The following is a 14931-nucleotide window of genomic DNA, read 5'->3' as shown; positions in this document are numbered from 1 at the left end:
AACTTTAACTCTTCTCTGATGATGTGGCACAAGGGCCTCTGTCACTCACATGACATCGCAGCAATAGCAAACCACAACGATCCAACAATCAAATTAATACCCGATGGACAAAATCTAGTCCCGCCGTACATTTTTTCTTGTTTAAGAAACCGTTTGGATATATGGATATATTGAAAAAAAGACAATCGCAACTTTTATTTGACTTTCATGCCAACTTTAAAGTATGGAAGCACCAGCTGTCTTGTATTATAAACTTCTAGGTGTTTCTTAAAGGAGGTTTTATGGTCCAAAACAATGCAGATAATAGCTTTTAGAGCCAGTTACGCATTATCTATGTCACAAAGAATCCATAAATTCCTGTCCTAGGGAAGGGATGTTCTCAAAGGACATGGCCGGCACTGGACAGAATCATATTGCAAACAGATAATAAACCTTTCTGTTAGATCTGAGATTTTTAGCAGAGTTCATTTTGTTCAGTTTTCTGTTAATCTGGTTTGTGTTCAGTGTTTTTGAACACTGTGTTGCAAATAGGTCTTTAGTATTCTTAGATATAAACCCATTGATAATAGATGGGTGCGCAGTCTCTCACAGTCGTCTGATGACTGGCAACAGTATTGTTTACGCTGTGTGTGTTAGGAAGCAGGTTCAGCCCACGCTGTCTTCCCATGTGGAAGAGTTGCGATAAACACAGGAGACGCTCTGGACGCCCACTGCGGTGTTTCTCTGACACATGCGCTGAACCGTGTAAGCTGCCAAGAGGCCTGGACCAACTCCAGCGTGTCCCCCTGTAGACTCTGAGTCACATCCCAGCTCACAGTGTACAGCTTGAAAGGAATATTTCATCCAGATATGAAGTTTTTGTCATCTTTTACTCACCCCTCATGTTTTCCCAAACTCATATGACTTTCTTTCCTCTGTAAAACACAAAGAGCTCATTTTATTTATTTATTTTTTCCATGCAGCTGCAATGAATGGGAATTGATATTTTTTGAGCTTGCAAAAAGCATCATAAGTATATCATAAAAGTGGTCCATAAGTCATACAATAGATTTAAGATTAATAAAATTTAATGAGAGAATTCCGGTCCGATTCTTGAAGAATCATTCAGACAGGTTTTGCTAATCAGATCAACCGATTCAGTGAAAAGATCAGATTCAAAAGAACGCATAATTTACCAACGTTCATGTTTGGAATGCTTTTTCAGAGAATAACGACTCAGATTTTGGTTGTTTTCCCACTCAAAGCTATCATATGACAATACAGAGAATGAGTCAACTTTTGTTATGCTTTTATAGTGCACAGGAAATGTTCAATAGGAATCCATTGCCCATTAGTGGAATACATTCAGAATTTCCCCTTTTGTGTTCCACAGAAGATCGAAAGACATGTAGGTTTGGAAGAATTTGTCATTTATGATCATAAAATAAGACGATGTGAAACCAATGTCAGTTCCTGAACCGTTGAATCTAATGCAAGACTGAATAAATGACAGAGATGTTGTAATAGTAACAGCGCACATAAACCACGCACTCATGCTACATTCTCGTTTTGAGGCTGTGAGGCTTATTTCCATTTCATGAAAGCTTCATTTCCATCTTGCTCTTTTGTCTGTATGAAGAAATAATGAATCCAGCTGGCCTCACTATGTTGCACAAGAACTGCTTTCATTTTAATGGCCACGTTCACTGTCAACACCTTTTACTTCTACACTTCCAGATAGAAGTTACGTGTCTGTACATCCTCTGTTTGGTTGTTACTTCCTGTAATATTTGAGTGTTTCAGTCATGGCTGATACAGACAGTAGGCTAACACTTGTAATGTTGTGAACCACTTAGTCTAATATTTACAGGGGTTCACTAGAGCCATAATACCCATTTGTTTAAAAATGTCAAAACATTTAGCAATGTAGTCATATTTAATTTTCTTGGTTTTAACATTTTCTTATATTTTATATATATTTCATGTTATTTCTAGTGATGCACCAATACTGATACCAAGCTCATGTAATTGTACTCGTACTCGTAAAAATACCCCCGATACCAAAGACCGATACCTCACGTGACGTAACTGACAGAATTTTCCGTGCACAGAGACACCGGCGGCAGCAACATAAACAATGTCAGCCTCAGAGGTATGGAAATACTTAAAAATTAATAATGACAACACACACATTGCGAACTGCATGCTTTCAATCACAATTCGTTATCGATTAGTGAAGGCGGGATAGGCGGAATCGCGCTGAATGACACAGACTAGAAGCGCGCTCTCTCTCGCACGCGCTCTCTCTCTTTCTTGCGCGCGATCAGTTCTCTTTGAGCCTGAATGGTCAAATGCACACATAGTTGTCAAAATGTCCATCGTGTGGAGTATTTCACGTAAATACAGTCGGTTATGGCTTAAGTGGACGTAAACATTTGGGTGAAAACAGGATATGTGTCAGTATGGATTCGGTCTTAAAGGGACCGTAGCCTGTATAATTTTAATAAAACAACAAAATATGTTAAATAAATGTATACATGGTAAATAAACCTATTGTATCTGAAAAACAAGTTTATTTAATTTGTATCTCTATAGTATTTGTTGTATTGTTTGTAATTTGTTTGTAAATTTCTTTGTATATTACAACAATTATATATATTGGTAATTATGCCCTTTGAAGATTACTGGACACACTGAAATTTTTGTTCTTTAAGTTTGTGACAAGCACATAAAAATGATTACTTTTTTCATTAGAGTAATAATAAAGAAGCTGTCCTACATTCATTAGTCTCACTGTGTTGTGCTTGGAAAACTGCAACATCACCAAAAGAGAGAGAGAGAGAGAGAGAAAGTAATAAATGTATAGGCATCGGTATCGGCGAGTACTAGAAAAAAGTATCGGTACTCGTACTCGGTCCTTAAAAAATGGTATCGGTGCATCCCTAATTATTTCTTTGTTTAGATATGTTTGCTATAGCTAAAGGTTTTTATGGTTGTGGAACATCCAGAAATAAATGAAAAATTAAATATTATACTGCTTTTTTTTAGTATATAGTGTTAGAATATAGTCAGCATAAAGTTTCCTCATGCCAGCTAAAGTGCCCAGATGGCACACAGCAGATGGCACCGGTGCTTTAATGCCTATTTATTCGTTCATGAATTGTCTGATACTCGGAGGACCATCTCTCCTTTGGATTTTGTCGTCTTATTTGTGCTAGAGATGGAAGGGGCACTTATACCAGTGTGCCAGTGAGGGCACCTGCCCAGTCCAGTGATATGCTGCCATCTGCCACAAATGTTTTGTGTCTGTGGTGAACTGATGCTGCCGGCCACACACAAACAGGCTTTAACATTCCCCAGACGTGTGTTATGCCTGCCCTGATTTGAACCCCCTTCTGCCTCTGTCTGAAAATGCAAACTGATGTTTTTTCTCTGTGAAAATGATGCCCGGTTTCATTTATGATGAGTATAATGTGGCCTTACTCACCCTGAGTAGTTTATCTGTCTATATGGAGTGGCACTGAGCTCCTTGACTTGCATACTAAAAAGTAAGAAGTAGTTCTGCGGATTTTAAACAGTAGAACGCAGATATGTTTTTCTAATTACATTATCTGATAAGACTTCTGCAAAGTCATTGTTTATATGCTATGTGTGTGTCTGTTTGACCCCATGAAATCCAAAATGGATTTTTGTGGTTTTCAGTGTCCATTAGCTTTGTGGTAAACTGTATGCTAATGTACTTATAAACGTTGACAAAACTAGCATTTAAAATTTATAGTCTTTGTCTTCTAGGAGAATGAACTAGAAATATTGATGATTCATGTTGTACTCAAGGGCGTATGCAAATATTTGTCCAATCGAATGTTGAATATCCTCCCTAGTAAAATAATCTCTCTTCGGCTAGCAATAGCATATAGCAAATGGTTCATAGTTGTGATTTTAACTAAAAACTATTGCCTATTTAAAAAAGGGATGAGCACTTTAATGTGTTCTGCTCCAGCTTCCTGTTTCAATAAGAAATACAAATGGGAGGGAAAATTATATATTTCAATGCTTTTGCGTTCTCTCACAAAACTTTTTTGCTTTTCCTCTGAAGAAAATTTGCGTTCCTCTGAAGAAACTTTTGCATTCCTTCGCGAAATGTTTGCTTTCCCCTGAGAAGCATTGTATTCACTTGCAAAACTTTTGTGAGAAGTTTTGTATTCGCTTGCAAAATGTTTGTTATGGAAATAATGAAGTGGGAGAAAAAATTACATATCAAGGCTTCTCCTGAGAAAGTTTTTGTTTGCAATACTTTTGCGAGAGATCACAGAAGCACTGAAATGTAATTTTTCTTCCTATTTATTTTTAATTTTTTTTTCCATCACCATGTTCCTTGAGATTTACTATACATTACAGATTTTTATGTGTATTTCAAATATTGGTTTAGTATTTTCATGTTAGATGAAATACAAATCTGTCACGCACGTTCAAATCTACCGTCTGTTTTTTATCAAGGAGCGTTTTTATCAATGTAAGGATCCAGAGCTGGAGTTGTTCCAAAGGCGAAAATGTGGTATCGAGCCAACCATACTAAGAAGTGCTACTGACATCTGTTATTTTTTTATCTTTCACATTCTGCTTTATCTCTATCAGTCTTGCTCTGTCTTTTTCCACAGTGTTTCTGTATCTTTTTTTGAATGCGAATGCGAAATTTGATGTACCACGACTGCAGGCTTGCAGAAAACCATGAGGGTAAATGTTTTGAGAAGGTTGCATATGTGAGAGTGAAGCTGATGGCGTTTACCCTGTCCTGCTGTTTTGAGTCAATCCAATTGAGATTCCTTGGGCTTTACCCACCATTACATAATCAGATCAGCGTGTGGTCACATGGCTTAGTCAGTTTGTCTCTCTTTTCACTCAAATTCAGATTTGCACTCACTGTATATTTTTGAATTGCGTGACAGGGTCATGTAAGGTGTTTATGTTCATCCAAGCATTCATTTTAACATAAACACTTCTCAAAAGTCACACCTAAAGTCATACAAAATAAATATTAATCTCAAAACTGTGTTAGTGGCACAACAATGGCAAATGCGCCAACACTACAGCCAATACAGATGCAAATGTCTTTGTCTATATCTTGTGACTTTGAGCACTAGGCTGATTTCAACCTGAATATTGGTCTTTAAATTGTCTGATGTTGGTCTGTCTGGGTTTTGTATGTTAAGGTGTCTTTATGTTTCTGGGTACGCCGTGTTAAGTCCTGTGTAGAGCTTAGCATCAAGTAATTATAATGCAAATAAGGATGGCTGTTTCTCCTCAATGCTCCAAACAAAGGGGCTTTTCCGTGTGAGTGAATGTTTAATTCGTACGGAATGTCTGTTCCGTGGATCAGTAGAAATCAGACCGGTTGTTCAATAAAAAGGAAACCATCAACATTCCTATTCAACATTTGCTGTGTTGATCTAGCCATCAAGTGCATGACACTAGATCTGTTTACTGGGGAAAATCCGAATCGATTAGATTTATCAGACACATCATTACGTCATGAAGGTGTGGAGGAAGTTTTGCCAACAGCAAAGAAACTTATCAGAAGTCGAACAGGTGTGACAAGGTGTGTCAGATATGAATAGATGTCCTGTTGCCAGCAGGTGCTGTTATGACTAACTGAATATTGGTATAGATGTCTTCAGGCCAGGACTCTTATCAAACGTGAAGTTTGGGGCAGATCGGACACTGTATGACTGAGTTACAACAGCTTCCTCTTTCATGGCGAAACATCAGATTTTGTCAGTCCGCCACGGACACACCCTTCAGTGAAATCTCAAGATCACTAGGGCCTTAAGATTAGACAGACCAAATATGATGTTGATCTGATTAAAGCTGTAGGAGGAGTTCGTTAAGGTACAACGTCTGGAAAAACTGCAAAAATTTTGCAGAGAAAATTCAAAATATCTCACTTCCTGTTGGGTTTTCAAATTTTGCACCTAGGGACTTTTTTGTAGGTATTGGGCTGTTACATCTGTCTACCGAATTTCATACTCGTACGTGAAACGTAGTGTGAAGGGCACTTAATTGAAATATTGTAGGTGCCGCTATTGAGCCATTTTGCCACACCTAATTCTGAAACCCATATCAGACGTACATTTTGAGTTTTCAAACATGTTTAGGCCCTCAAAACTGCAATTCATTTCGGAGAAGAAGAAGAATTGACTGAGCAATTACAATAGGGTCCTCACACCATCGGTGCTCGGGCCCTAATAATAGTAAATGCAAATTCATCATCAAAAAATAAGATTATCAAAACTGAGTTGTATCTCTGGCCTTTTGCAGCCATCAAAGTCAACTGTGTGGGGTCATGTGGCATCTCGTCCAAGCTGAATGATGCATCATGGATGCTTGAGGAGAAGTACTTGAGCAGCATGCTGTCTGTGGCCGATAAAGGTAAGGAGGCCAACTTCCATTCATCATCTCATTTAATTTCAGCGTTCTTTTATTCTAGCAATTAAATCATTCTTGATAATACTAGTCAGAATATTCTTTAATTGGCTCCTGTCTACAATATAAAAAAAAAACTTTGCTTGCTTTGAAGTATTTAATTGTTTACCTCTTAAATTCACATTGCTTGATCATCAGCTTGTGTCTGAAAGGTTTCCTGTTCTGAGTACGTGTCTTTCTGGTTTCTTCCTGTCTGCCTGTATGTGTCAGGTTTCACATAACACTTTAAGTATGTTAGATTTGAGTTTTAAACAGGAAACCTTTCATTTGTTTTCTTCAAACAGTCCACTTGATAATTATAACCAATCTGTTGGCATAGAGATTATGTTTAAAGAGCATGTGTGTTTTGTTATTTCTGATAAAATGGATTCTTTCAGAGGTGTATGTGTAGCTGTAGGCTGTATATGGTAGGAAATGTCCATACTTAAGAGAATACATTTGCTGTTTCCAGATAAAGCCTCAGATCTAGTTTTAAGCATTTTTTGGTCCCCATTACCTGAGAGATATCAATGAAATGGATGTCTTGAGAAAAATATGTTGTGTCTGTGACTAAACACTCGACAACAAAAAAGAAACGTCTATGTGTGTTAGCCAGTCAGAAAACTTTAAGACAGCTCTCTGCCGGTGATTTAAGTTTGGTACTATCTGTTTGTTTAAACTATAACAGATGGGGGACTGTGTGGGAACTCTTTATTATTGCTAAAAAATAATGGCTGATGCTTTCTTTTTCCCCCTGAATTTAAATTACATGACTCTATTCTACTCTTTAGCTATTTTGTTACACTATGCGACAAGTTTTCTGTCTACGTTGAGCACGAAGCTGCTGTGCAACATAACACAACCAGTCAGAAGATACTTGATGTTTTGGACCAATAAGGTTTCACAGTGGATGGGGCTACCTAGCAGAACATCACAAAAAATGCAACAGTGCCTTCCCACTTTTTCAGCAGACTAGGTTTTTCAGGGACTTTAAAAAGTCTTTGTTAAAGAGTAATAAGTCATAAACCAAACCAACCAGCAACAAGGTGAATCACAACAATACAAAATTATGAAGCAAAAAAGTATTTGAAAAGCAGACAAAAATACAAAGGAATAAGACTGTGTACTTAACGACTTTAATGAGGGAAAGAACTACAATCCCAAGCATTGTGAAAGACAGAATCATGGGTAATGTAGTTTTTCATTAGGAATTCTGCGGTTAACTTGTTGAAAGTACATGCCCTTAAGACACTTAGAGCTTTATTTTTCAAGTTTCAGAATTAATATTATAAAAAAAAGTATGGTGAAATGGAAATAGTTTATGCAAAATATCTTTTTTTTTCTTAAAATAAAACAGTGATAAATGTGAAGAAGTTGTTGAGGATAGTATAACAAAAAATGAGGTTCCTGCAAGGTTTTTTCTCTAACTAGAGCCTTTTCCAACACACAAACAACAAACAAAATTTTTTTTAACAATAAGTTGTAATAATGCAGGCTGATAGCTTCACCAAAATCATATACCATAGATTTACAACCTCGTAGCTCACAATAGGTCTTTCTTTTATTTCTGGAACCTGACTGTTTTCCTCTCCACTTCTTTCTACTATATCTCTCTGTCTCTCACCCCTGTGTTCAGGTCACACAGAGTCATTATGTTCTGCCGTGAGGTGAAGTGTGAGCTCCTGGCGTATGTGTCCCGGCAGGCCTTTTCTTCTCTGAGTGCTTGTTAGTTCACATGCCCAAGCTTGTCCTACGAGTCTATGACCCCTTTCCAGGAGACCTTTTAGCAGCCTAGTCGTCTGAATCAGCAGCGCAGACAGATGTGCTGGGTAACAGTGCTCATCTGACCCCCCAGGCCAACAGAGATAACAGAGATGCTGAATGGCTCTTATGCTGGCTGCCAGGAACTAATGCTGTCTGCCCATTAAGGGTTCGAGTTCCTCTCTTCATTGCTCAGTAACAGTACTTCTGATGGTCAGGGCAGTGTAGCTGGATTGAGATGCCTTTATTTGTCTGAGATTTGAAAATTGGGTGTTGTAATGTTGTAAATGATATAGTCGGTTGTGTTTCGTAGCATTTCAGCAAGGACACAAGAGAACTGACTCATTGACAAGGTGTGGTTCTGACTAGGGCTGCCCTCGACTAAAGATTTTTCTGGTCGACTAGTAGTTGACTAATCGCACGTTTATTAATAAACCATATAAATCATAATAAAGAACCCTTAATGCCTACATAGCCCAATCAGTGTTCAAGCGCACACATAAAACTTGCCACAGCGCACCAGCAGAAGTAGGGCTGGGCGATTTTTCGATTAATTCGAATTTAATGTTTTGCCTCGATTTTATTATTTTTTAAATCGAGAAATCGCGATTTTGAATAAAAATGTTAGCAAGCGTTACAATTAGACATGTTGACAATACAGCAATGATAACTGTATTAGGCGAAAAAAAATGATCCGACCACATGATGGCGCCGGCGCGCCTGATTAACCTCTCTCATGTGACGCTCTATGAGCTTAGAACACATCACTATTCTTAAGCGGCTGTTCATTCAGAAATGCGTTATTGCGTTATAAAAATGAGACGCAGGCAGTGGAATGAGGAAAAAAAAAGCAAAGTTATTAAACGCGAGTTGAACTTTTTTTTTTTTTACTTGACCGCTGTGTTTTTAGAATGCCGTTTCATGGGTGAGATGCTGCAAAAGATGTGAGACACAAGTGCAACACCTAAACATGTCCGCCAAACATAAAAACAATAGGACAAATAGCGCAATGGAATGCAAAAACCTGTAAACCTGTTTGATATTTCATGTTTGCATGATGGTGACAGGCTGAAAGCTGCTGTTGTCTTCTGTTTTTACAAAGCATTTGCTGTTAATAATAGCCTATTACTGGTGTTATTTATTTATTGCTATTACTTTTTGGCTAAGAAATATTTAGCATTTTCTTAAATTATATTATTTCTGAGTATATAGGATGTGTTTAAGGTAAGTTTGTACAACATTTGCCTTCATATTTCAGGCATATATCTACAAAGATATTTAACAAATTGTTTTACATTTACACCATGTTGATCACTTCATGTGTGGTGCACTTGGAATGGAACTTTTTTTAACCAGATTGTTAATAAAGAGAATGTTACTTAAATCATATTGTAGTTAAGTTTTTAAGTTGACTAGTTAAACAGTAAAAAACAAAATCGAAATCGTGAATAGGTCAATCATTCTGAAAAAATCAAGATTTTATTTTTTTTGCCATATTGCCCAGCCCTAAGCAGAAGTAATGATTATGAATGCGTCGGGCGAAAACAGCAGCTTTAACATTTAAATAATTAATTGATAAATAGTGTTTTCTGTATTTTCGGGTGCAGTGATGAAGTTGACGATGCTGACTCGTCATCTCCACAGTAGTGGATGCGCCTATATGCATATTTTATATGGATTACATAACCTGAGAATATTTGTTTTCTGTTTGAATTGGTTCATTTAAGTAGACATTTCGCTTTCTATATATATGTTTCATGTCTGTGAGGCAGGTTTACATGGAGTTTTGGTTCTTTTCTCTCCTTTTTTGGTGCGCTGAAGCTCACAGAGAGAGACGGCAGAAAGCGTTATTCGTTATTTTACAAACATTTTGTTGTTATTGTAAGTGCACATAAATAAAAGTAGACTCTTCACAGATTCAAAAGATGTATTACTCTTATCTGTATGACCAAAAATGACAGAGTATTTTAACTGCAAGTTATCGCACCGGCGCCTCCATGTTAGCTGTCATGCAGTAATCAAGATACTATTCAGCTTTTACACTCTGTACAAACACTTGAATAGCCCACATTTTCCCAGGTTAACGTTAAAGCGAGCGGCCATGTAAAGTTGCTACTACTTACATGTTTTAGATGATAAGCCATATTTGAGGTCGATGAATGTTTGGTGACTTCCTGTTTTTTTTTTTTCCTGCGACTAAGCAACTAATAAAATCTTGGTCGACTAAGCCTCTTTTCATCGACTAACGGTTTGTCATCTATTAGGGGGCAGCCCTAGTTCAGACAAAATTAAAGGGATAGTTCACCCAAAAATAAAAATTCTAAACCATTTACTCACCGTTATGCCATTTCAAACCTGTATGACTTTCTTTTTGCTGTGAAACACAAAAGAAGATATTTTGAAAAATGTCTTTTTTGTTTGTTTGTTTTTGCTTTTTTGTCCATACAATGAGAGTCAGTGGGGTCTAATGCTGTTTCAAACCCAACTGACTTTCATTGTATGTCCGAACATTCTTTAAAATATCTTCTTTTGTGTTACTCCGAAAAATTAAATTCATACTGGTTTGGAATGACATGAGGGTGAGTCAATGGTTCAGAATTTTCATTTTTGGGTGCACTATCCCTTTAAATTGACCTTTGAAGGAGTTGCGATCATCTCTTCTTTTCAGTTTGACAGCACTTCATGAAAGAGCTCCGGCAGTAAAACATGTCCTCATGTGACCTCTTGCTGCTGACGTCATGGAGATCTGTATCTTTGTATTTCTATTAAATATTTGAAGGCAAATACTGAACACGGGATGGTGACGTCTCTTCACACGTGTTCCACTTGTCACAAACATTCATGACGTATTTGGGAAAATTAAAATGTGTGTCATTATCAATAAATTAATTTAAATGTAATTTAAATGGGATGTCAGATATTGAACTTATGTGATATTCTGTAGCCTGAACAGGATTTGTTTCTGAGACGGCATTGTGTTTATAGCATCATACCTGTTTTACATGCACAACAGTAAACTGATGACTGTCAAACATAAACATGGCAATGCATTAAAACAGTTTATATGAGATTTGAAATTATTGAGGTCAAAATGTAAATAGTTTGCCATGGCTATGTGTTGTATACATTCATATATTTGAATACACTCCAAGCAACACTCCAAGATAAAGTGTCTGCCAAATGCATAAAGCTAAATAAGTTTTTTAAAGTACAGTAAATGATGTATAGGTTTTAGCTAGGCTAGTGTTTCCTTAGTCAACCCTAGGTCCTGAAATAATGCCCCTTTTTTTGAGGACTTCCTTCCTTACAAACACCGCAAGCTCAAATGGACAGTTGATACTGTATGTCTGCTCTGCTCTCCAAGCTGCTTGTGTCAGTGAATTTCCCATCATTTTCTCTAAGAGGTCTTTTCCTGTCAGGGACTGCGACTTATAAACAAGAACAGATTTATACAGTAATGATGACTGGTGTTAACTCGTTTTCTTCTCACGCATTAACTCAAGTACATTTTTGAAATCAGACAACACCCTTATAGTGATTTTACTGCCAAATTTGAAAGTCTTGATAAACAAGCACAGGCGGAGCATGTTGTAGCTCATGCGCGTTCATACGCAGTGTGCCAAATAACTTTTTTTTTTTTTTTTAACCAAGTGTCACTGGAGGTGTGTGCATTTACAGTGCTTTATTCAAGTAATATATACGCTGTTGATGCAAATCCTTCCAGATCTTTGAATAATAAGAGTTTGTGGAAATTCCCAGTTAGAAAGCACAGAAGAGGGCATTGTTACAACTGTCAGTGTGCTTATCTACTCAGATAGGCCGTCCTGTTTGAATCATTCTGTCTTATGAGACCTCCAGCTCCACAATACACTGTTTTCTCACAATAGTGAAGCACTTTAGGACATCTGCTGTGCCTTCATGATTTTTAGTTGATATATTGGTGTTGTATATTAGATATGCACACTTTCAGTAACACTTTCATTAAAGTGTTTGTTAGTTCACACAAAAATGTCACTTCTGTCATTAAGTACTCACCCTCATGTCGTTCCAAACCTGTAAGACCTTCATTCATCTTCGGAACACAAATTAAGATATTTTTGATGAAATCCTATAGGTTTTTTATCCCCCATAGAAAGCAATGTAATTACCATCATTTAAGGTCCAGAAAAGTAGTAAAGATAGTCAAAATGACTGCAGTGGTTCAACCTTAATGTTATGAAGCGACGAGAATACTTTTTGTGCACAAAAATAAAACAAAATAATGACTTTATTTTACTTTACCGAGCCGGCGTTCTGACGTAGAACCTGGAAGCACTGAATGTAAACAGCGTAGGAGAATGACAGGGGAGAGACAAATTTGTTGAATAAAGTCGTTATTTTTGTTTTGTTTTTGAGCACAAAAAGTATTCTCGTCGCTTCATAACATTAAGGTCAAACCACTATAGTCGTATATACTACTTTAACAATGTCTTTACTACTTTTCTGAACCTTGAATGTGGTAATTACGTTGTTTTCTATGGGAGATAAAAAAAATAATAATTCATGGATTTCATCAAAAATATACTAATTTGTGTTTGGAAGATGAACAAAGGTCTTGTGGGTTTGAAACAACATATGGGTGAGTAATTAATGACAGAAATTTCATTTTTGGGTGAACTAACCCTTTAATATAATTTATATCATTACTTTTTGATAATGCTATAATAATATACATTTTTTCTTCGCAGGTATTCTGCCAGCTGGTGAGCACAGCTTTCCTTTTCAGTTTCTCATTCCAGGTAATTCTATTTCAATTTTACAATTAGCATTTCAGAGCAGTTTAAGAGCATTTTCATTCGGAGAAACTCAATGTTAGCCATTAAATGAGGATGTTATGCACCTTAGACAGAGAACACTCATGTGTGTTAAACTGCTAAGTGCCTCTGAAGCATGATGAGAAGCTGGAAGAAGAGTTTAATTTTAATCTTAGATTTATAAAGTCTTCTTGTTATGGGCCTGCCCCTTCCTGCACAAACACATGCCCCGTAATGAGCTATTAAGGGGAGGTATGCAAGGAGGACAGGGGAGGACAGCAACATTCCTGGCTACTTAATTTTGGTGCTTTTCCACTGCATGATACGACTCGGTACGGCTCAATTTTGGTGCTTTTCCACTGCATGGTACGGCTCGGTAAAGAGTACCACCTCGGTTGAGGTTCCAAACGAGTGAATGTGATATGTAAGCACTGCAGATCACTGATTGGACAGAGAGAATCGTCACTAACTACCAGCATCATTGGATTTGAAACATAAGACACCAAAAACCCGCTCGATTTAAATAATCAGTAACAGCCACCGCAGTATCATTTGTTTGCACAACTTTTTTAAACAACTTGCTTTAAAAAACTGTCGTGCGCAACTCCGAGCCGAATTGAGCTGTGTCATGCTAAGTCGAGTCGTACCACAAAGTGGAAAAGTGGCATTAGCATCTGTGATAGACATCCAGCCTGGCCCACATCCAAGTGAGACGTCAGAAGCCAGGCCCACGCCACCCTGCAGCTGATTTTTTTGGTCATGTCAAACAGCAAGCACTGATCCCTAAACCTACCCATCACTGTAACCAATCAAATTACCTGCAGGGCAAGATTTCTGGTGAACTGGTTTAGCGGGGAATCACAAGGTGACGTATTGGACACGGGCGTGGCTTCTGGTGTCACACTTGGATGTGGGTGGAGTTGGATGTCCACCGCAGGCTGCAGCAAGCCCAACTTGTATTAGTGCCCTCTTGCAGCCTGCAGCTTCGCCCTCTGCTGACAGATAAAATGAACAAGGATCTAATCATAACAGGGGCTTTCCAGCCCATTATTCATAAATGCATTTGGCATAAAACATGCAAATACAAAGATAGAGAAATAGAGATAAAACTAGTTAATATCACTGGGTTGTTTCGGTTGAATTTCTGTGTGGTTTGCTATTACTTATTTATCTGTCAGAGCATCTGAGCCTTCAGCTTATGTTTTACTTCTAAAACAGCTTTGGAATGACAGCACTTAGAGTTGTATTGATTCATTTTATTGATTGTGAGCTCTAACATCATCCTGTCATCATCCAGCATTCTGGTCCTTGAAAGATAATGTTGTTTTGTCAAAGACATGATTATTTTATAAGGTGGCTTGGATAGGAAAGCTTTTGACAAGTCCAAAATAACTTTGGTAACACTTTATTTTACAATGTCCTTGTTACACGTTAAATATACTTACTAAAGTAATAACAGTAAAATATGCATAATTACATGCAACTAACCCTAAACCAAACCCCAATCCTAACCCTAACCCTTTAGTAAGTACATGTTGTTAATGTTACGCAGTACTTACATAAGTATAATTACACTGTAATAACAGTATAATTACACTGTAACAAGGACACCTTAAAAATAATCTTCTTCTTTATGTCCATTGTAGCATCCGTTCCAACCTCGTTCGAAGGCCCGTTTGGGAAGATTTTGTACAAAATTAGGGCTTTTATTGATACGCCACGTTTCTCAAAGGACTACAAGACCCAGCGGCCCTTCTACCTTCTCAATGTGCTCAACCTCAATGAGTTGCCAGACATAGAGGTGAGAATTCACCAACATTTATTAATTAGCTATGCTGAAAAAAAAAAAGAAATAAAGAAAATAATATATACACACGCATAGTTTACATTATAATATCACACAACTTTTTAAAATATTTTTCTTTTCGAATATTTTTCT

At 37.3% G+C, this 14931-nt stretch overlaps 1 protein-coding gene across 1 annotated transcript in view; it reads left to right on the top strand.

Annotated features, from left to right (window-relative positions):
- Positions 1-14931, top strand: part of arrdc1b (arrestin domain containing 1b) — a 36731-nt gene that overhangs the window by 14235 nt on the left and 7565 nt on the right. The window contains exons 2-4 of the mRNA XM_051878051.1: positions 6295-6405; positions 12927-12977; positions 14639-14793. Of these exons, the coding sequence (XP_051734011.1) occupies positions 6295-6405; positions 12927-12977; positions 14639-14793 (317 nt within the window). The remainder of the gene's footprint in view (positions 1-6294; positions 6406-12926; positions 12978-14638; positions 14794-14931) is intronic.

Source organism: Ctenopharyngodon idella, chromosome 21 (genome assembly GCF_019924925.1).
Source record: "Ctenopharyngodon idella isolate HZGC_01 chromosome 21, HZGC01, whole genome shotgun sequence".
Classification (NCBI taxonomy): Eukaryota; Metazoa; Chordata; class Actinopteri; order Cypriniformes; family Xenocyprididae; genus Ctenopharyngodon; species Ctenopharyngodon idella.
This window is presented reverse-complemented; position numbering and strand designations above follow the sequence as displayed.